At 35.1% G+C, this 24,707-nt stretch overlaps 1 protein-coding gene across 4 annotated transcripts in view; it reads left to right on the top strand.

The window, feature by feature from the left end:
- Positions 1-22,773, top strand: part of LOC110817823 (RAD3-like DNA-binding helicase protein) — a 76,604-nt gene extending 53,831 nt beyond the window's left edge. For 3 of the 4 annotated variants that reach the window (XM_088221094.1, XM_088221093.1, XM_088221096.1), the window contains 4 exons: positions 1,980-2,044; positions 2,149-2,748; positions 10,239-10,384; positions 22,032-22,773. In XM_088221094.1, coding sequence (XP_088077220.1) covers positions 1,980-2,044; positions 2,149-2,748; positions 10,239-10,384; positions 22,032-22,104 — 884 coding nt within the window. In that variant the 3' untranslated portion in view covers positions 22,105-22,773. The remainder of the gene's footprint in view (positions 1-1,979; positions 2,045-2,148; positions 2,749-10,238; positions 10,385-22,031) is intronic. The other variant, XM_088221097.1, reaches the window with a different exon arrangement.
- The last annotated feature ends 1,934 nt before the right edge of the window (positions 22,774-24,707 follow it).

Below are 24,707 nucleotides of genomic sequence, written 5' to 3'. Positions count from 1 at the left end.
AATTCTACTGAATAGAAAATAGCTAGGTAATTTTCTATTCACCTTTTAGGTTGTTACACTTGAAGTATTTATAAAATTCTTAAACTTATGAATAAGGAAGTTATTATTTTATTAAAATTTTAATTACATAATATTATTATTCTAATAAAACTCTAATTACATCATAATAAACTAATAAAAGAATTAAAGAACAAAATTAATGTACTAACACTCCCCTTCAAGTTGGTGCAGGGATATCACACACGTTCAACTTGCAAATAAAGTTCTGAAAAGTCATCCTATAGTTTATCAGTGCTAAAGAATGCTCAAAAAGTGTTGTAAACTGGAACAAGATCTGTCAGACAGCAGATTGGATCGGTTCGACTAAAAACGGCTTGAATCAACGCAAAATGGCTCGGGTTTGGCTCAAAATAGCTCGAGCTCGATTCAAAAAGGCTCGGACTTGGCTCAAAAAATGGCTCAGCCTCGGCTCAGAAAACGGCTCGAACTTGGCTAAAAAATTGTTTGAACTCGACTCATAAATGGCACAAATTTGGCTTAGCTTAAGCTTGGCTCATAACGGCTTGACTCGATCAAGTGCGGACAGGGTAGATTGGAGTGGTCTGCGTCACGCACTACTGTGCTTCTTCCGCCTCTCAGCCGATCTTCTTCTCTAGCCTGCATGACCTCTCGCTTCTGGCTCCATGTGGCTAGGATTTCTTTAGATCCTTGCTACACGTGGCTGCCGCATGAGTAGATAGGGTTTTTTGCTGCACGGTTCGTTTTCTTCCGCGTCGACGAGCACTTGCAACCAAATCGTGCGTTTCGTCTGGTCTTCTTCCGCTGCATGCAGATCTGGTCACTGCTCACAGAATCGGCTCTTGTCCTTGGCCTTGTGAGTTGCCACGCGATTCGTCTCCCCCGGACAGAGCAGTTGTTTCGTCCTCCGCTGCCGGATGCCGCTGCCGCTTGTGGTGTTGAGGGAGAGACTGGTTTTGGTGTTGAATAGACAACACCTTTCTCCATCTGATATGACTCTCTCTAACCCAAGCCAGGAGGAGGCTGGCGGTGAGTCTCCAACACTGTTTAAGGTGGTTATAAGATTAGATCTGGATAAATGAAGACCAACCCAGTTTATTGTCCTATTTTACGATTTGAAGGAAATTGTGAAATTAAAATATTAAAATAGTTTTATTTGGTTCTAATACCATATTGATTTTGGAAAAAAAATAAGTTTATTTCTCATCTTTTAGGTTGTTAAATTTAGGATATTTATATAATTCTTAACATACTAATAAGAAAATTATTATTTTACTAAAATTATAATTATATAATATTACTATTCTAATAAAACTCTAGTTATATAATAATAAACTAATAAAATAATAAAATATGATAGTCAATATATATAAACATCACATACATAAATATATCTTATTATTGAAATATATCCACTATAGTATCTTCTTCAACATCAGGTAGTTTCTAAGATGTGGGATAGTTACTTTAAGTTATTATTCTTATGAGAAGTGATATTTTCTAATATTAAAATAAGTAGTGATGTAAATAAGGTATGTAGAATGAAAAGGTATCAAAAAGTTTCTTAAATACTTTAAATTCTAAGAGATTATTGGATTCTCTCTGACATACCTATACTAGTAATCAAAATCTAGATGATAACATTGATAAATAATTGGTTTGACACACTCTCTTTATTGCTATCTTTTATAATCAAGATGAAAGGAAGGAAATGGAGAACGTTCACATTATGGTAACTCATCTATAATGCCCTCTGTCACTTTATATTGAGATGGATATACTTGTGATTGAAACTTAAAGAAGACAATGTGACTGCAAGAAAATTTGGGTCATAAAAAGTATGATTGTAGTAACCAACCTCTCTCATTGTGTATATTTGTACTACAGCATGTTTCTGCTTGATATGTTGTCTAATATGCATCCTATTCCTCCTGCAACTTGCAATAAACATACATGTGCAGGAAACAGAGCAGAGATGAACATTGCAGAGTCTAACGACAAATTTGACTTGGAGAAACTTGTTATGGTAAAATTTTTATTCTCTGAAATTCTTTTATATTCTCATTCACCATAATATTCTTGCACTTTTCTTTGCTTTATTAACTGTTAACAATTAATTTGCTTATACAGACGGCACCTGGGGATAGAGCTTTCTCCATAGGATCTTTATCATCTCTACCTAAAGTTAAAAGAAGCAGCACTGCAAGCCAGTTGAGAGATTTTCTTCCTGCAAATCATTCTTCTCTGACATCTTCTGGGGGAAATCATACTCTGAAATGGTCACATTCAACTGATACCAGAAGTGATGAGAAAAAAATTCTAATTTCCGGAAGGAAAAATTTTCAGTATGAAAATTGCGAAACAGTTGATTTGAATTGTGATATTTTATTGAACAAAAAGTCTAGCAAAGAGGAGGTTTTGGTGCCTTTTTCTGTGAAGAGGCGTAAGGTATTAGAGTTAGAACATGAGAATGAGCAGCATGCATCTGTTGCTGGTAAATCTCAATCAAGTGAACCTTCTATCAGTAGATCAGTAAAACATGAAAATCCACAGATGTTTTATGGCAGCAACTTAGAGAATGGTCACGTTTCTTCACAATTTCTATCCAATGCTGATGGGAAGGTGCGGGCTAGAGGAGCTGACTTTTTCAGTCTGGAAAACAAAGATGTTCATGTTATTGCTGGATCTTGTGATGACAGTGAGACCAGAGGATCTGCTTTTTTGATTCAGGTGATGTTCTTCCATTCCTTTTCCTTTATCATATGGGAATATATAATTCCATGGATCACTGTTCACTTTCATCATACATAATGAATGAAAACATGGAATTCTGACACTGCACCAGATTCTAACTCTTAGGACCCTATTTAGTTGTCAAAAACTGTTTCTGTTTTTCATTTTGTAAATTCTTATATGCTTATATACAAAAAGATTATTGGAAATGAAAACCAGTTTTAGAACATTGATAATGAAAAAATGGCATGAGCTTGAAAACAAACAAGGTCTAAATATCTTTAACTGCAAAATGTCTTTGAGCTTTTTGGCGCCTGACCTGATTTATTATGCGTGAGAAAGGAAGGAGTGGGGTTATGTCAAGGTCCCTACTTTATGATTTTGTTATGGGATGATTAACATAGAAATTAGAAGCCAGAGATGATGAATACTTCCTCGATTTTGTTCCTTTATTTCCTATTTTGAATAATTTTATGGGCTTATTGAGAAATAACTCAGTGATCTCCAAGAGTAAGAAAGTACTTGAAACCTTTTTGGAACATCTTCTCTGCTGCCCATTCATTCTTATGGAGAAATTTTATTCTTGGAGAAAATCCAGAAAAGTAATTCTACCCTAGACTAGAGACTGCCTGCTTTAGAAAAAAAAAACTGTAAACATTTAAACACAATAAATCTGTCATACATGACATGTGACTCTAAACTACTTGAACAGAACACCAATAAACCCAGAAAACAGCTATAGAAAAAATGTGGTGATGAAATAGAATAGATGAGACCAAAGTAACAGAATTATACACTAATACTTGGACGTTACATGAGCACTTTAGCATCTGTAGTTATTCTTCTTTCTTCTTTCTTGGCAATTGGATTTAACTACATCCTTGTGGTAAGTGTAAGGTGAGCCAACTTATATTGTTACTCTTTTGTTGCTTGGTTCAAACTTATTCTATTTCCATTCAATTTCTAAATATTAATTGTTTGATATATAGAAGTTAGTAATAAATTATAAAATTGATGCATAACTTAATCAAGTTCATTCATATTTTTAATTCAATTTGTATTCCTTCATGTCAAAGGAGGAATTGCCAAACTTTAATTAGATCTGAAATTGATTTGGAAGTAGAATGCTACCTTAGTTCAGACTTTTATCTTACTTAATATTATGCTTGTTGGTACGTTATAAAATTGACCAAGCTCAATGTTGAATATTTGGAAGTTTCTACCTGATGCTTAAACAACATGGAAACATCTTGTTTCTTTGTCTCTTCATCAATCAATCATTTCAAAGAGTTGCTGAATATCATTAAACCACTTTAAACCCCTCCCCTCACATGGGCTGTCCCCTTTAATTCCTCTATGTGTTAGATTCTTGGTTACAAAACCTTCTTGTAGAAATTCTTTTGGCAAAATCATTTGAATCCTTTATTATATTCAAATGTCAATACATGTGCCTTTTTTTTCTTTTTTCCTTTCGGTTGGGGGGAATGCCTGTTCCTTAGCCTAGTTGAACTTATTGTTAGATGTCCTGCAGCAGTATGTTCCATCTATTGCCGTGAATGGAAACCCTTCCCATTTATTCATAAGTGCGTACGGGAGACGGTACTTCACATGCGATAACAAATCTTTTGATCTAGTTTGTGAAGGAAGGAAGGTGGAAGGGTTGAGAATCTATGAAAATGGGAAGGGTTTTCGAAAATCAATCTTTCTAGATAAGGGGGAACTTAAATGGTTCGTGGATGGCCTGGAAAAGTTTTGGTGGAAAAGAAAGAGGGGTGTATGGACGAAGCATCTAGTGAGAAGGAGTTACGAGCTCTAGTTGACGTGTGGAAAAAATAATCGAGGTGAATATTTAGTTTTGTCAGTGAATGGAAACCAGAAGGCAAAGAGGATTTTCTTTCCTCAGGGCAAGAATGGAAGGGGTTGGAGGAAGCTTATTGTCATGGCTTTTGAACTTGTGAACCGCCCTATTAAAAAGCCTCGAACCAAGGATATGCCTTCAATAGTAACGAAGTTATTAAAAGCTTGTAGGCGATAAACAACTTAAAATGGACTGTTTTACTGGCAAATGGCACTGCTGAGGGTATGGTGATGTTGTGGAGGGAGGACAATGTCAGCTGTGATAAGGTGTGATTAAAAATTGTACGATCTCATGTAGGTTTAAATGTAGCCGAGGGGGGTTTGAGTGGACCTATACTCTGTTTACTGTAGAGGAAATAGAGAGGAAAGGAAGATATTGGAGGAGTGCAAAAATATGTGGCGTGATAATTGGATAGTGGGGGGAGATTTCAATATGATTTTGAGTAAGGAGGAACATAATGGATGCAACTTCTCTTTATCTGTAGCTAGTGACTTTAAAGAGAATATTGATTTATTGAATCTTGTCGATATTCCCCTTGGTGGAGGACAATGACCTGATCCAATCAAAGATGTTGGTCTCGGCTTGTTCGCTTTTTGGTTTCTTCTGATCTCTTACCACAATTGGGAGGGGTGTGCCAAAAAGTCCTCCAACGGCCCATCTCCGATCACTTCCCCATATGCCTTGTGGCTGAGGGTATTTTTTTGGTGCCCTATCCCATTCAGATTGGATAACAGATGGTTGGAGAAGGAGAATTTTAGCTTTTTGGTGGAATCTGTGCGGAACTCTACCTCGGTGCACGGCTGTGCTAGTTTCAGAATTGCTCGTAAACTTAAAGCAATTAAGAATGCGGTCAAAACTTGGGCCAAAGAGAAGATTGAAAAGGATAAAATGGAATCCAACGACATTCTAGAGGAGATTGATGGATTAGATTATAAAGAGGGTGTTGACAGGCTTTCTGATGATGACAGAGCAAGAAGGGACTACTTGAAAGTTAAGCTGGCTACTATTTTAAAAGTAGAGGAAACATCTTGGAGGCAGAATTCTAGGGAGAAGTAGATCAAAGAAGGGGACCGTAATACCAAATATTTCCATGCTATTGTGTTGCATAAAAGAAGAATCAATTATATCAGCGAAGTTTGGGTCGGTAATAGTGATATAAAGGGGAACAATGAGATTAGAAAGGCTGCCAAGAGTTTCTTTCCTAATCTGCACATGGAACCTTTCAATAAAAGACCTACTTTGGATGGGCTGGAGATTAAAAGGTTGTCCCTAGTTAGCAAACAGTTTCTGGAGGCAGCGTTTACAGAAGAGGAGGTTCTAGAATGTCTAAAATCTGCTAAAGGAAATAAATATCCGGGGCCCGACGGGTTTAATATGAAATTTGTCCATGAATGTTGGCATTTGATCAAAGAGGATGTGATATGTATGTTTAATGAATTACATAAATCCGGAAGGTTTGTAAAATCTCTTAATTCTACATTCCTGGTTCTCATCCCAAAAAAATAGGCACTAATGAATTCAGGGATTTCCGGTCAATCAGCTTGGTGGCCTGTATGTATAAATTAATTGCTAAAGTGTTGGCAAAGAGACTCTCTTGAGTGCCTGGGGAAATGATAGGGGATTGTCAACATGTTTTTGTCAAAGGAAGGCAGATTCTGGAGGTTGTCATGGCTGCTAATGAAGTATATATGCCAATAAAATTGACGGGTTGGTTTGTAAACTCGACATGGAAAAGGCTTATGACCATGTAAGTTGGTATTTTATTGACTATATGTTGGATTATATGGGTTTCCGTACAAAATGGAGGAGATGGATGTAATCTTGTATTACCACTACTTTTGCAGTACTGGTAAATGGTGGGCCATTTGAATTTTTTACTGCTTCCCGTGGGATTAGACAGGGTGATCCCTCTCTCCTCTATTCTTCATCATCGTGATGGAGGCTCTGAATGGGTTATTGGGTAAAGCCAAGGAACTGAATTTATTGAAAGGTGTCTTGGTTGGGAAAATGTCAAACGCGATTGAAGTATCTCATCTTTTCTTCGTTGATGACACACTTATTTTTTGTCAACCTGATATCAGGAATCTGTGACACCTTCACTGTATCCTTCATTGTTTTTAGGCTGCATCGGGATTGAAAATAAACCTCTTAAAATCAGAGCTTGCTAGAAGTGGGAGTAATGGGGATGGCAGCGAATATGCCAAGGTCTTGGGGTGCAAGGCAGTGATGTTTCCTATGAAATATTTGGAAGTTCTTTTGGGGGCCAAATTCAAAGATAAGTATACTTGGGAACTGGTTATTGAAATGTTTGAAAATAGACTTATGGGTTGGAAAAGGAATTTTCTATCAAAGGGAGGCCGCTTTACTCTAATCAAAAGCACTATGTCCAACCTCCCTGTTTACTACCTGTCGATACTCACCATCCCTAAAGATATTGCAAAGAAATTGGACAATATTCAATGTAGATTTCTATGGGGCGACGAAGATGGAAAAGGAAGTACCATTTGGTTAATTGGGAGGAGGTTAAAAAACCGATTCATAGTGGTGTTTGGGGATAAGATCTCTTGTCAACATAAATTTGACTTTTCAAGGAAAATGGTTATGGAAGTTTTTGAATGAAGATTACGAGCTATGGAGAAAAATTGTGCTTGTCCGATGGGTGATTTGAATGTAGTATGTGATGGGGCCAGTTGTAGACCTCATGGACGAGGCTTGTGAAAGAATATAATGAAACAATGAGTGAGGTTCTACAAATGTATTAAATGGAACCTGGGGGAAGGGAATAAAATTAGTTTTTGGTGTGACAAATGGGTTGGTGATGACAGTTTGCAGAATAGGTTTCCGTGCATTTTTTAGATTGCCCATTTGAAATCGATGTTAGTGGCTGATGCATACTGGATTTGCAATGATTGTGTCGTATGGTCTATCAGAGTGAATAGGCACTTAAATGACTAGGAAATTCAAGAGTTTGAAGAACTCTTTTGTGTCCATTCATACTACAGAATGCTGATTGGTGGGGTTGGGGATGACAGTTGGGATTTCTCTTTTAAACAAATTTGGAATTCCAAAGGCCCTCCTAGAGTGGCTTTTTTTGCGTGAGAAGCAAGCAAGGAACGTATTTGTAGAAAATGTAGAAAATAGTTGTTATTTTAAAAGGAAAACAGTTGTCATCTCCTTTGTTCTTTCTTGTGTACCGTAGAAAGGAGAATAACAGAATTGGTGGTGTGTCACCTACACCAATTTTGAATATTCCCTTACCCCACAAAATCTGGCTCTGGTGCAGAAAAGTTGTTATTCATTTGTGTATAAATATGCTCATTTGGAGCTGGAAAATGAAAGCAGAAAATAGAGGAAAAACTTCCCTCAAAATAGCTTCATAATTTCTTTATGGTATCAGTGTCAGATTTTGTGAGGTAAAGGAATATTCAGAATTGGTGTAGGTGATACACCGCCAATTCTGTTATTCTCCTTTCCACGATACACAAGAAAGGATAAAGGAGATGACAACTGTTTTCCTTTTAGAATAACAGCTATTTTCTATATTTTCTACATGGTATCAAAGGTTAGTTGGGAAGCTCATATATTTGGCACGTACGAGACCAAATATAAATTTTGCAGTCAGCACAGTGAGCCAGTTTATGAGTCAACCAACTAACACACACATGGGAACTGTGTACAAGATTCTCAGGTATCTAAAGAAAATACTAGGACAATGTCTATTTTTCCAAAAGAACACAGACATGGAGATAGGAGTTTATAGTAGAAAATGTAGAATATAACTGTTATTCTAGAAGGAAAACAACTATCATCTCTTTTGTCTTTTCTTGTGTACTGTAGAAAGGAGAATAACAGAATTGGTGGTGTGTCATTTATACCAATTCTGAATATTCCCTTACCCCACAAAATCTGGCTCTGGTGTAGAAAAGTTATTATTTATTTGTGTATAAATATGCTCCTTTGGAGCTGGAAAATGAAAGTAGAAAATAGAGGAAAAACTTCCCTCAAAATAGCTTCATAATTTCTTTAGTATTCTCACTATGGACAAATTAAGAAGGAGGGGGCAGTTTATTGTTAACATATGCTACCTTTGTATGTGTAGAGAGGAAACTTGCAATCACTTACTTTTATGGTGCCCCCTGACCTATAGTGTGTGGTGCATAATTTATGGGCTGCTGGGGATTAATTGGGTTGTGGCTGGGAATGTTAGGGATGAAATTTGAGCTTGGGAGGGGCTTAAGATCAATGGTTGTGTTCCTACTTTGGTTCCATTGACCGTGTTTTGGGTTATTTGGAAAGAACGAAATGTTAGAGCATTTAAGGGGAAAGGAGTAGGATTATATAAATTAAGAGATAGATGGTTTAATTATTTTGGGACAAACTTGTTAGGGCGTGATATGATGAATGAGGAGGATTTTGAGATTGTCATTGATATGCTTACTACTCTATAATTCTTTTGTAAATGGGTTGGTACCCCTGTTTTGGTACCATGTTAATATACTAATACATTTGAATTTTTTTTAAAAAAAATTCAAATGTTAGAAGACTATGCTGTGTTAACATAATCGAAATAGAATTCACACAGTAATTTTGATGGATCAATCCTGATTGCTTTCCACTTGTTAATTTGGAAGTGGTGAAAAATGTTAGCTTCTGTTTGGTAGACAAAAACATCTTGTAATTTTTTCCTTTGCAAATTCATGTATGTTTGTGCATATATTAGAAACCATAGAGGATGGTATATGTATGGCACTCTAGAAATGATATAGGATAGTTTGTATATTGTGTGGCACTCCAAGCATAAACAAAAACAATTTTTTATCTTAATTAAAATTTTACCACATTTATACTGTTATTTTGTAAATGTTGTTTTGATTTTGATGCATAAAAATATGGTCAGTTGCAAAACATAAAATACAAATTATTTCGTATACCAAATGAAGACTTAAACATGATGGTAGATTCTTCGAGATTTTTTTTTCTCATGTAGATTCAGCATTTTCATTTTCTATGCTTAAACAGATGTTACCAGTGTTGCACAATTTCTTTAGTTTTAGAAGAACCAATGTTGGTTGTTTTTTGCTTAAGAGAAATTACTGACTACTCCTAAGGTTTGGAGATGTGCTTTCCTTAAGTATTTGAAAGGCCAGTATTAGGCCATTCGAGGACTATCATTATCTCTTTTGTTTGCAGAGAAGAGAGTTATATTTGTTTGTATGAAACTACTAGGCTGATTCTGTAAGCTCTGTGAACTACGTTGTTTTGGATTTATTCTTCTGGTATACAAAAAGAGTTTATTTGTCTAGTATTTAATTGTTATTTCAATTCAGAAATGCTAATAAATCAGAGAGGAATATCTGGAACGAATATTGGATATTGTGAAGCTGTTACATATCATAAAGTTCAGTAATTCTGATAAAGTATATTTTCATGCTTTTTGAATGTGCTTTCAGACCATTTCTAGTTCTGTTATAATGGTGCATTGAACTAGTGAGAATTGCTTCATAAGGACAATGCCAATTGTCTCTCTATTAAAAACAGATCTGAATTCGGTTTTGACTTGCCAACTTTAGAGTTTGTTAACAAGCATGAGACCTGGATTCCAAATACTTCTAAAGTTATTGTCTTACAGGTTCAAGAGCAACTTAGTGCCACTGAATATAAGGAATTTGTGGGATACATGAAGACAATTAAATCCAAAACAATGAAGATTGGTGATGTTCTGCAGTCCATTGTTGAATTATTCTCTGGACCTGAGAGACATTCTCTTCTTAGAAGGTATCTCTTGTTGTTGCAGTTTTACGACCATCAGTTTACCTTCTTAAATTTTCTTGAAAGCTGAATGTCTCTGTTAAAATCGATACTGTGAGGGTCAGTCAGTGTATACCGGTCTGCTGTACCATCATGAGACCCACAGAAAACAGAAAACAGAAGCAGCTTCAGCTATTTCCTAGGACTCTTGGCTTAGTCAGATGTAATCATAGAGTTCCCTTGCTTAGACTTTTTGGATTATCATTATCTTTGAATTTCAGATGATTAACTTTGATTTAGTATGTAGTTGGATACTAGAAAATTGTAACAATTGTCAGTAGCTTTGTTGTGTATATATATATACACACACACACACACACGTAAGTAGGGATGCATATGTTTTCAAAGAATGACTAAAAGATTTGAAAATTCAGTCTTTCTCTAGAGATCGAGGGTTCTTTGTAGCTAGCCCCAAGCACAACCATAGGTCATCAAGGCTCGAGCAAGTTTCCCACTTCTTGAAGCCTTCTTGGTTAACAGACCTGTGACCATTATCCCAATTCTAGGACCATAACAGTCTGATTTATTTGTCTTTCTTTTCACATGGCTCTTATGGCCTTTGATGTACGGCTATCTAATTCCCTGGTTTAGATATATAATGAGTTAAATTTTTGCTTGTTGCACCACGAATGTTTAAGATCCTTAGGTTTTAGAGTCAAGTGTTATAATATAACGCTATTTTTGGAAAAACCCAGAAGTCTGAGTGAAATTCATGTGCAAATCCATATTTAACTCCAGTAGGAGAAGATAAGATGATAACAATTGACCTCATGTGGAATTTGATATAGAATTATAATAATGCATTCGGAATTTTATCAAAGTACAGAGTTTTTCATCATTTTTTTAATTGAACTTAGTGAGGATTACAAATGAATTTTACAAAATTTTTATGTTTATTTGTGTTACAAGATTACAGAATATTCTCGTATATAATAGCGTGATTATCTTGTCATATATATTAGCATAATTATAAGCAGTAAATTATTAGAATAATTTATGTTTATTATCATACATAAATCTTTTGGTATGAATATTGAAGGTAAACCAAAAAGGTGAAGGGAAAAAAACCTTCTTCTTCCTTAATTATTCAAGTGCAATAATGTGTTTATTTATAGAGAATTCTATAACAGAATTATGGGAAAAAGGATGCCTGCCGCAGAAGTAGTGGCACACCCCACTACCTGCCATTCTAACAAGAAAATGGAATATTCCTAAACAAAAAACTTTTCCCAATTACAGACAGTAAATAGTAAATTAACTTCCTACACTCCCTCTTAATCTAGTTTACATATATGTTAAGTAAATCTAGATTGAATATGATGTTCTCAAATATTGGTCTCAGTAGCGCCTTTGTGAGGATATCAACAACTTGTTGATTTGTTGGAATGTATATAAGGGCTATAGCTCCATCTTCTATCTTCTCTTTGATGAAATGGCGATCGATCTCCACATGTTTGGTCCTATCATGATAAACTGGGTTCTTGATCATGGTAATAATTGGTTGATTGTCACACCAAATTTTCATAGTAGTATCAGTAGGTATTTTTAGTTCTCGGAGCACACGTTTTATCCATATTCCTTCACATATTCCGTGGATGAAATTCTGATTCTGCACTACTGCGAGAGACGATTGTTTTTTAGTACACTAAGTGACCAAGTTTCCCCAAACATATGTACAATAGCCAGATGTAGACCTTTTATCTATTTTTGAACCTGCTCAATCAACATCTGTAAAGACTTCAACTTCTCTAGTCACTTTCTTCTGGAAGAATAAGCCTTGTCCTGGTGTCTTTTTGAGCAGAATCTTGTATACTACTCTCATGTGTATCTCAGTCGGTTGGTTCATAAATTGGCTCACTGTACTAACTGCAAAGCTGATGTCTGGTATTGTGTGTGCCAGATATATGAGTTTCCCAATCAATTTTTGGTACCTCTCTCTATCAACAAGTTTGTCACAATCTTCAGAACCAAGTTTTATAGTAGATTCCATAGGTGTATCAACTAGCTTACAACCAAGCATCCTGTTTCCTTTAGGAGATCAAGTAAATATTTTTGTTGTGCTACAGAGATTTCTTTATTTGATCGTGCAACTTCTATGCCTAGGAAGTATTTGAGTGCTCTAAGGTCTTTGATCTTAAATTCTTTTGCCAGATATTCTTTCAGTCTCTGATCGCCTCACAGTGATCTCCTGTAATAATGATGTCATCAACATATACAATCAAAATAGACTTATTACTTAAATCACCGTGCTTGATGAAAAGAGTGTGGTCGGACTGACACTGCTCATACCCAACTTGCTTTACTATTCTTGTGAACTTCTCGAACCATGCTCTTAGTGATTGCTTGAATCCATAGAGTGATTTTTTAGGTCTGTACACCTTATGAGGGTTCTCAGATATTTCAAATTCTGGCGGAATATCCTTATAAACCCCTTCTTCTAAATCACCATTAAGAAATGCATTCTTCATATCTAGTTGAAATAAGAACCAGTCGAATTTGATGCAAGAGAAAACAGTATCCGTATCGTGGTATGTTTGGCAACAAGAGTAAAAGTCTCTTGATAATCTATCCCATATGACTGTAAATCCTTTTGCAATAAGGCGAGCTTTGTATCTGTTTATACTACCATTAGGATTATATTTGGTTGTAAAATCCCATTTACATCCTACCTGGTGCTTTCTTGGAGGCAGTTCAGTCAACTCCCATGTCTCATTCTTTTCAAGAGTTCTCATCTCTTCTTGAATAACTGCTCTCCATTCTGGTATTTGAAAGGCTTCATGAACAATTTTCGGTTCTGGAGAGCTTTTATCTAGTTTTCTCACAAATGCATGATATTCTAAAGATAAGTTGCCAAATGACATAATCTTGTATACGATGATTAGTGCAAGATCTAGTACCTTTCCTCAGTGCAACAGGCAGATCATCATCAGTAGTAGAGTTTGAAGCATTATTACCTGGTAAATCCTGGACAATTGAAAACAAGATTGAGTCATGACAGAGTTTGGTCTCTTCTGGTACTTTCCCTTTCTAAGCCTTGTTCCTCCTAGTGTAGACACGTAATTCATTTACTGCAGGAAATGTGTCTTTAGTTCCTATCACAGATTATAGTTTAGACTCATTTTGTATGGATAGTATCTGTGAAAGGCTTGAGTGGACTGGAATAGGTGAAGATATGATGGCATTCTAAAGGTGATATTCTTGAGTAATTTTCTCCCCTCTGAATATCACTTTTGACATAAAATGTTTGATTTTCGAAAAAGATTACATCCATAGTATTGTAAAAACGACGAGTATCTGGAAAAAAATATTTATATCCTTTTTTATTGGAAGAATACCCAACAAAAATACACTTGAGAGCTTTAGGATCAAGTTTGCCCTATAGATAAGAATGAACATGAACATAGTCAGAGCACCCAAAGACTTTAAGTGGTAAAGAATGTATAATGTGAGAGTCTGAAAGAGACTGTGAAAGAAGTTCATAGAGTGTTTGAAACTGTAGTATACGGGAAGACATTCTGTTTATCAAATAGGGGGTAGTAAGTAAGGCTTCCCCCTAAAACTGTTTTGAAACATGTGAGGTGAACATAATGGATCGGGCAACTTCAAGGATGTGCCTGTTTTTCCTCTCGGTTACATTGTTTTGTTGAGGAGTATAGGCACAAGAATTTTGGTGAATTATCTCATTTTCTACAAAATAGTTTTTAAGTATTGACTCAAAATACTCACATGCATTATCGGATCTCAGTACTTGTATGGTAGTATCGAACTGGTTTTTGATCATGGTGTTGAATTTTTTGAAAATTGTACTTACTTCTGATTTTTCTTTCGTAAGGAACACCCAAGTGATTATAGTATGGTCATCAATAAAGGATATAAACTACTTATTTTTGGATATGTTAGTAATTCTGGAGAGATCCTAAACATCACTGTAAATTAATGAAAAAGGTTTTGAGAGTTTATATTTTAGACCAGAAAATGAACTTCGAATATGTTTAGAGAATTGGCAAACTTCGCATTAAAATGAAAGTGAATTTTTATTCGTGAATAATAAATAAAACATATTCTTAAATACAAGAAATTTGGATATCCTAGGCGAAAATGGTATAACATAATTTCATTGTCATTACTAGGGCTACTTGTAGAAACTGAATTAGTACATTCTGCTTTTTGAGTTTGTCCACTAGAGAGGGCAGCTCGAAGTAGGTAGATACTAAATTTCATCCTAACACTGGCAATCGTCTTCCCTGAGTCCAAGTCTTGAAATTCACACAACGTTGAACCAAATTTAGCAACACAGTTAAGTTCTCCAAATAGCTTACTTATTAATAGCAAGTTACAGTCCAAATTAGGTACAAAAATAACAGAACGTAGAGTCATCTTTGGTGATATAATAACAGACCTGATTCCAACCATTTTCGAGATAGACCCATCAGCAATTTTAATTGTAAAACATTTAGTGCACGGTCTGTAGTCTTGAAATAAAGAAGTATTACCAGTCATTTGATCGGATGTCTCGGAATCAACTATCTAGGTCTATCCATTTGTTGAGCAAGCTGTAAAGCTGGGATTATGAAAATTCTTACCTTTGTGAGCAATAGTCACATTAGCAGAACTCCTGCAGAATAATATTTGGAGCATCTCATGCTACTTAGGACTAAGAAGACACTTTTCCGCTGCTGTTGAGGGAGCTTCTTCACCGGCTACTGTCACCAAATTTTCCTGAAGCTCGGTCGCATTTTTTGGTCTTGAAGACTTTCAGAAAGCTGGCTTTCCATGGAGTACATCGTCACGCACATGGCCGAGCTTCTTACAATAATCACAGATGGGCCGACCTTTCTTACCTCGACTGTCCAGACGCGTCATGAGGGCAAACATATTCTCAGCTGTAGTCGTCGTGGTCTGTCCTTCTCCCATCATGACTTTCTTCTTACTCTCTTCTCGTCGAATCTTAGAAAAAACTTCACGAATATTGGACAGCGGCTTCAAGCCCAGTATTCGGCTGCGCATGTCATCGAGATAAGAGTTTAAACCCAACAAGAACTTGAAAATCCACTTGTGTTCTGTTTCCTTGAAATGCTTTTGCATCGTCTGCACAACTCCATCGATGCTCCTCAAACATATCAAGTTGCTGCCATCTGCGAGTTAGGATGTTATAGTATTGAGTCACAGTATACTCACCCTGTCGAAGATCATGGAGGGCAGACTCAATCTCAAAAATGGCTGAAGTATTCTCCTTTGTTGAGTAGAGCTCTCTTGCGGACACCCAAATTTCGTGAGCTGTTTCATAAAGGAGAAATTTTCTCCAATTTCCGACAACATAGAATTTACCAGCCATGATATCACAAGGTTGTTCTCCATCTTCCATGTTCGCGCATTGGGGTCGGTTGCCGAGAGCGGCATTGCTTCATCGGTGAGGTACTCCTCACGATCTTTGCCCCTGATGAAAAGCAACACTGAAGATGACCACTGCAAATAATTGTTGCCATTTAGCTTGTGGCCTGTAATCAGAGATGAAGACTGCTCAACCAGGCCTTGGTTGAGTGACAAAGGGAAGAAAGGCCCCAAAGAAACCTCGGGTGGAGAAGACGACATTCCACCGGAAGCCATTTGCAATTCTGGCTAACCCGAAAAACAATGGGCAAGAATCAGAATGGCTGCCCTGATACCATGAAGGTAAACCAAAAAGGTGAAGGAAAAAAAACCTTCTTCTTTCTTAATTATTCAAGCACAATAATGTGCTTATTTATATAGAATTTTGTAACAAAATAATGGGAAAAAGGATGCCTATAGCAGAAGTGGTGGCACACCCCACTACCTGTCATTCTAACAAGAAAAGGGAATATTCCTAAAAAAAAAAAAATTTCCCAATTACAGACAGTAAATAGTAAATTAACTTCCTACATATATATATCCCTAATCTATTGGAATGAAATAACAAGAAATATTCATATATTTTTTCTAATATTTACATGGTATCAAAGCTAAGCTTAATGTTTGAGAGGGAGTCAGATAGATCAAACCAAAAAAGGGATTGAACAAACCGTTCCCGGTGCCAACGGCGGTTGACAGAACTGACCTCTGACCAAATCAGTGTGCGGTCAACACGGTGGTGAAGCAGAAATAGCCGGATCGACGCGAAACAGAATCGTGCGGCGATCTTCCGTGCGTGTCTAAACCTTTTGATTCGTCTAGGTGCAAGTCTCCGACCTAGCCTGTCTCGATCAACTCTTTGGTTGTCGTTGCAGTGAAGGGGAAGCCAGATCAGCATGAAACAAAATCGCGTGATCTTCCCATGCGTCTGTAACTAGAAGACGAGCGGCGGCCGCACGAAGACAGAAGCCAAAGAGGCACTGTTTGAACAAATTTGCACACGAAACCAAAAAGTCGAAGAGGAGGAAGCTGAGGTGGCTGCCAAATTGCACAACAGCCAGATTCCAGCAACTTTTCAACACGATTTTGCAAGATCCATTCCAGATTTAGGTGCACTATGGTTTTGTGATAGTTTTCGGTCAAAGGGGCGTCGCATGGTGTTTCTAGCAACGGGACATGCGGTAGCGTGTGGGTTTTCGACACGTGCAGTGGCGCGTGTGTTTCAGATGGTGGCTGTGAGGTTTTGGTGGCGGCCGTGCATGTTTAAGTATTCTATTTACGTTTGAATTTCTAGTTTATTTATAATATTTTTCGTCTCTCTCTGGCTGCTGTGTTTTTGGGTATCGGTGAGTGACATTTTAATTTCTAAATTAAAATAGGTGATAACAAATTCTCTGTAAGTGAGATAGTCTAAGTTTTGTCAAAAATTACTGAACATAAAATGTATTACACCAATTATTTGGAGTAGAGCAAGACTATTAGGATTTATTTACGTAGTATTGGCAAAAATGATCACTTGATTCAAGATCCTTCCTCTGACAGAAATAAACAAGTCTAACTAAAAGAGGATGCATGGTTGTTTATGCAAATTAGAAATTCAATTAACTGTGATGTAATTGGCTTAATTAATCACTATGAGTTCATTAAAGAGCCAATGAATTATCTAGAATTTTTGTATTTCGATAAAGGAAATATATCTCACACATATAATGTTTGCAAGACTTTCTGCAATGCTGAGACCAAATCTCTCATGGCCTACTTTATGAAATTCAAGAAAACATATAACGAGTTTTATGTATTTTTATCATTCAATGGTGACATCAAGGTACAACAAATATGGGGAGAGCAGATGGCCATAATGAGTTTTTTGGCTGATCTTCCATTTGAATTTGAGATTCTCAAGTCTTAGATTCTATCAGGTTCTGAGATCACCTCTCTTCAGGAAGTTTTCAACAAGTTCTGAGATCACCCAACCAGCAAACCAATGTTCTTGTTGTTAAAGGAGGAGGAAAGAATAATAATAGGGGAGGAAACAAAGCTATGGATAATCAGAACAATTATTTAAGCAATATTTTCTACTACTACTGTCTTGAGTAAGGACATACAATGTAGCAGTGCAATAAATTACAGAATTAGAATTAGAGAATACAAACTACTAATATTGCTACCTCATTTTCAAAAAAAACTACTATAGTTTCAATTGATGAGTATGTTAAATTCGCACATCAGTTACTACTCTTGTTAAATCAGATAAAATATGTCTTATCTCCTCCTCAAATCAATGGGTGATTGATTCTGGTGGCTACAAATCATATGACAGGTAATTTTAATATTTTTTCTACCTTTCAATCACACAAATCACCTGTTCTTGTAACCATTCGCTGATTAGTCAACCTATAAATAACGTGGGTTATGAGGTTATAAAATAAACTTTTTCTATTATCTTGTCATCTGTATTAAGTTTATATAAATTTGCTTTCAATTTAATTTTTGTGAATAGATTTAGTAAAGATCTTAATTGTTATATCTCATTCTTTTCTGATCGTTGTTTTTATTAGGATCTTATGACGAAATAGATTATTGGTAAATGACATATATCAGAAGGTATCTACATTTTTTATATTTAGATGTCTCGATTAGTTGCTTGCTCTAGTATCGTCTCTCCATTTGAAGCACGTTATCGACTGAGACATTAGTCTTTCACTATGTTAAAGAAGTTATGTCCTTAGTTTCATGATGTACCTTCATTAGATTGTGAGTTATGTCAATTTGTAAAATATCACTGTAACTTGTCAAGTTTAAGAATTAATAAACGAGTTGAGTTTGCTTTTAAATTAGTTCATCATAGTATTTGGGGTCCTTGTCATGTTGTCTAGAATAGTATTTAAATATTTTATTATTTTTGTGGATGATTTTTCTTGAATAACTTAAATATACTTTATAAAAAATCATCCTGAAGTGTTTGCTTACTTTTATATTTTTTATGCAAAAATTAGAACCCAATTTAATATTTCTGTATACGTATTAAGAAGTGATAGTACTCAAAAGTATATGTCAGACTCATTTCAAAATTATACGACTCAATAAGGAATTTTTCACTAGTCCTCTTATGTTGGTACATCTTCTCAAAACAGAGTTATTGAGAAAAAAAACAGATACTTATTTGAGACTGCTCGAACTTTTTTATTCTGCACACTAGTCCTTAAGTAATTATGGGTCAATGATATTTTTACGGTTTATTTATTGATTAATCATTTACCATTTACAGTACTTGAAGGTGGTATTCCTTACAGTATTCTTTTTTCAAACAAGTCATTGTTTCCAGTGCAGTTTCGAATATTTGGTAACACTTGTTATATTCGAGATATGCAGCCTAATATTAAGAAATTAGATCCAAATGTCTTGAAATGTGTCTTTTTGATATATTCTCGCATCTAAAAGTGATATTGGTGTTACTCTATAAATCTCAATAAATATTTGGTATTAACCAATGTGATTTTTTCTGAGAATATACCTCTTCTCCTCACCGTCCAATTATACAAATCAGGTGGAGGACAATGAGTGGCTTATCTATATGCTCCCACCCAGTACCTCTACTAAACAATCAGATAATGGTGTTTCTCCTTATGTGCCTCCAGTTCTAGTTGAGCAAACTAATGATGGTGTGGCTACAACTCAAGAGTAATCGCTAATTCTTTATATTTATTGCAGAAAATAACAGACTAATGATAAATGTTCTGCATTAGCGTCTTCGTCATCTGATCCTTTCCCACATGACCTTGATCTTCCCATCAGTTTTCGTAAAGGAAAAACATCAATGCACCCTTTTTGGCTCTTCTTATTACATTGTTAATTTTATTTCATATGATCACCTGTCTCCTTCATCTAACTCTTTAATTGTCTCTATAGATTCAATTTTTATATCCAAAACAATTAAGGAGACTCTAGATCACTCTGATTGGCATAATGCAATGTTTTAGGAGATAACTGCTCTTGATGAAAATCGTAATTGGGATTTTATGGATTTGTAACTAAGGTAAAAAGGTTATCGGGTGCAAATGAGTCTTTTCACTCAAAGTGAATCCAAATGACTCTGTGGAAAGACTTAAAGTCAGACTTGTAGTAAAAGGTTATGCTCAAACTTATGAGGTGAATTATTTTGATGTCTTCTCTCTAATGGCCAAACTTATATATGTCCGTTGATTCATCTATGTTGCGGCCTCCTGAAACTAGCCCTTACACCAGTTGAATATTAAGAATGTATTTCTTCATGATAATCTCTTAGAAGAAATGTATATGCAACAACCATTTGAATTTGTTGATCAGGGGGAGTACAGAAAAATTTATCATTTAAAAAAATCTTTGTATGGTTTGAAGCAGAGTCTTCATTCATGGTTTGGTAAGTTTGCTAAAGTTGTTTTAGAGTTTGGACTGAAGAAAAGCAAATGTGATCACTCGGTCTTCTATAGACAAACAGCTGGTATTTTTTTTTTTTGTTGTTTATGTTGATTATATTATTGTTACAGGAGGTGATCGTGCAAGAATATTTTTTCTCAAATCACTCTTGCATGCCAAGTTTCACATTAAAAACTTGGAACAGTTAAAATACTTTTTGGGAGTTGAAGTAATAAAAGTAAGAAAGATATTTTCTTATCTCAGAGAGAGCATGTACTTGATTTACTTATAGAAACCGGAAAGCTAGGAGTTAAGTCATGCAATAGATCAATTGTGCAAAATGTACATGTTAGAAAAGATGATGGTGATCTCCTTAATGATGCAGAAAAATACAAGTGATTAGTTGGAAAATTGAATTACCTCACAGTGATTTGTCAAATATTTCATATTCCATCAATGTTGTTAACGAATTTATGTCTGCATCTGCAGTTAAACACTGTGAGGTTCTCAAACAAATTTTGTACTACTTAAAAAGTACTCCAGAACTTGACATATTATTTAACAATCACAAGCATACTCACATCGAATGTTTTACACATACTGATTAGGCTATATTTAAAATTGATAGAAGGTCCATTACGGGTTATTGCATTTTTGTTGGTGGAAACTTCATATCATGGAGACGTAAGAAACAGACCGTTGTATTTTGGTTTAATGTAGAGTCCAAGTACAGAGTTATTGTCCAGTCCACATATGGAATCTTATGAATACATCACCTTTTGACTGAAGTAGTTTTGAAGCCCATATCACCTGCAAAACTCTGGTATGATTATTAAGTTGTCCTTCATAGTCTCAAACGCAAAGAACCAAACATATCGAAATTAATTGTTATTTTATCCGTAATAAGATTTAAAAAAATTTGATATTTACTGATTATGTGAAGACAAGGAAACGAGTAGATGATATATTCACAAAGGCTCTACTTGGAATTCGAATTGAGTATGTTCGTAACAAGTTGGCTATGATTAATATTTATACTCCAACTTGAGAATGAGCGTTACAAGATTACATAATATTCTCGTGTATAATACCGTGATTATCTTTCTATATATATTAGCATAATTATAGGCATCAAATTAATAAGATAATTTATATTTATTACCATAGATAGATCTTTCTGTATGTATATATATATCCTTAAGCTATTGAAATGAGAGAATAAAAAATGTTCATATATTTTTTCTAATATTTACACGTACAGCCCAAGTATTATGTGCTTTTGATTTCTCCCTACTGCATGTTTCCTTAAATGCTAAGCTGAATAGAAATTCATAACCGTGAAGTTTCATTACAAGAGTGAAATTGCTTCTAATGTGAATCAAAAATGAAACTTATGATTTTGTTCAAGGAATATAGAATTGAAACAAATGGATTTATTTCTCTGCCAGCTTATGAAATTTTAAATCGTAAGCATTTGGGAAAAAAATTTGGTTACCTCAGCTTTTTAAGCATCAGTTCTTTGTAAACTTTGTAAAATCTTCTGCTTGACCTTTACGGCAGTTTAAATCAACTGTATTTTACTCGCATGTAGGTCATGAATATTCAAACTTAGATATATCATTGATGCATGAAGCTGATCTCTCTCCTTTCTCCGACCTACATTTATATGATGTCTTTTTGCCAAACTAGTTTGAGACAAAGCGAAAAAATAAATCCAAGTGGCTACGTTTCCTGACTGTTGCTCATTTTTACTTATTTCATGTCGTCTTTTTCCATATTTGACTTGGTCATGTCAAAGTTTTGACCATTGAACTTTAATCTCTCTCTCTTGTTTTGGCATTTGTGACAGATTCAAGGATTATGTACCTGCCAAGTATCACTCCTTATATGAGAAGTGTGTTGAACAGGTAATGAACTATTGAGAAATCAAATTACAAAATCGTCGCAACAATTTACGTATCCAAGGACTTGATGCGGTCAAGTTGATTCAGAGACTGTCAAGAAGAAAAATATTATGGCAAGGACCAGGATCATTATAAGTTATACTGTTGAGAAGGATGATACTTAATTTACCCCAGGAAAAACATTCTTGGTTAGCTGCTAACTTTTTCTGGCACTAGAGGGTGCATGCATGGCACAAGTAAAAGCAGCAGTCCTGACAAATTGACCAAGAGTTATTCTATATTATGATTTAGTGCTCTAGTTTGTGAGTTTACTGCAGCGGAGTCCATTCTTTTTGGAGAGTAATGCTTGGAACAGTGACAAAGATTTGGCTACCTTTTCTACTCCTGCTCTCTGGTGACGGAGACTTTAGATTGCCAAGATTCTTGGACAATTGAGTCAATATTGGTGCTTATATTCTTGTGAAGGTTGCTTATAATCATAGAGCTGACGGATGTACTACCATGGATATAGAAATTGCATTCGTGGAGTTAGTTCTATTGTGTTTTTTTAAAAGAAGGTTTATGTACATTGGTGGTGAACATACATTCCACCTTTAGAAGAAAAACGCAAATTAGATAATGGGTTTTGTTATATATTCTATTAAAATATTGATCAACTATGAAGAGATTGAATGATGATTTCCTGAATTACATAAATTGTTATTTATAAATTGGAACTCCTGTAATACAAAAATATAAAAGTAGTGATTTATACTTAATCTATTATTAAATTTATTTTTGAATATAAAAATATATTTATTCTTGAAAAATAACTCAATACTAAAATTGTTAAAAAAATGGAATTACAGTTGGATATATTAAATTTATGTAACTAAACATATACATGAAAATGTGAAAGAACACCCGAAAGAGCAAAGAGAAGCGCGTAACCAACATACTCAAAAGAATAGTTAATAGCTAACATGCACCCAAAGCTCCGGATAAGTTAACAAAGGCCAAAATTAATGCATGAAATTCACTTCTTTATCTCTAATTATTTATTAGCCCAAACCTAATCTCAAATTCTTTTGCTCTCCACTAAGATCTCTACTTCTGCCGTTTGTATCAAAATATAAAATCTGATCACAATGTTAAAAATAAAATACTTTAGGGAAAAGTACAAACTGTTTTTATGCTTTTAATAAATATAATTATAATAATTTAAAATTGATATCTATATTGGATAAAACAAATACAAATAATTAAGTTCAAATAATTTAACTATTAGAATAAATTTTAGAAAAAATATTATTTAAATAATTATAGTTAATTTTTTATTAAAAATATTCTTTACAATAAGTTTTACCAAAACTCTATGTTATTTATCAATTTAACGTTGTTTTTGTTGAAAGTTATTTTCAAAACAATTTTATCCCCAAACAGCATTAGTACTAGTTGTGTTAAATGGACCTTAAATCTTCGTACCCAACAACAACCCCAACAGCTTAGGAGAAGATTGCATGATCCAGTAAGTAGCCATCCCGATAAACGAACTAAAGTTGTTCTTCCCCCTATCTTGCCTCCACCTATAGTTTAACCTGTTCGACCTAACTAACCCTGTCAGCATTGTGGTCGCTCGCATGGTGACCTGCCTTACCGACGTATTAATCACGCCTGCTATCGGTACATAAGCACCCAGTATCTTATAAAAGATTGCCCCCAACGACCGAAAGACATGGTTAGGCCTGTAGCTTAGGGTCGGGTGTACTCCCTATATGAATCTGGTTCTCTCCCCACTCCTATTCTCATATAAGATATGTTTTCTATCCATAATACTTCTACTAAGGCTTTGATCGATACGGGTGCTACTCACTCTTTTATTCCTTGTGCAAATGTTTGTAATCTTGATTTTAGGCCACAACTTTTAGCAGAAATATTGATGGTAGAAACTCCCTCTAGGGGATTATTAGAAACTTACTGTGTATATAAAGATTGTAAAATAAAATTTTCAAGAATAGAAGTATTTATGAATCAAATACTGTTAGGTTTTTCAAGATTTGATGTGATATTAGGAATGAACTGGTTAGAAAAGTATAAACTAATAATCGATTGTGAAAGTAAAATTGTAACCTTACAGCCCACGAAAATGGAATAAAATTATTGTTATTTTTCCTAACAATTGAATAAACAAGAATATGGATGTTGATTTTGTTGTGTTCCATACTAATTGTTTGTAACTTTCTGGATGGATGTCTTTCCTATCGAACTTTCTGGTTTGCCTCCCCCATGAGAAGTGGAGTTCCCAATTGAATTGTTACCCAATCAATCTTGAAGCCTGTCTATCGTATGAGTCACGCTGAATTTACGGAGCTAGAAAATCAGCTTTCTGAACTTATTACCTAGAAGTTTATTCGCCCTAGTCATTCTCCTTGGGGCGCTCCTGTATTATTCGTGAAAAAAAAGGATGGTTCTTTCAGATTTTGTGTGACAGTTAAAAGTAAGTACCTCTTACCTCAGATCGATGACCTTTTTGATCAACTGTAAGGAGCCACTATCTTATCTAATATTGACCTCAAGAGAGGGTACCGCTAGCTGAGAGTCAAAGAAGAAGATATTTCAAAAACTGTTTTCCGATGCAAGTA

Source organism: Carica papaya, chromosome 5, assembly GCF_054855325.1.
Source record: "Carica papaya isolate Zhongbai chromosome 5, ASM5485532v1, whole genome shotgun sequence".
NCBI lineage: Eukaryota > Viridiplantae > Streptophyta > Magnoliopsida > Brassicales > Caricaceae > Carica > Carica papaya.
Note: the sequence above shows the minus strand (reverse complement) of the source record. Positions and strands in the feature narration are given on the sequence as shown.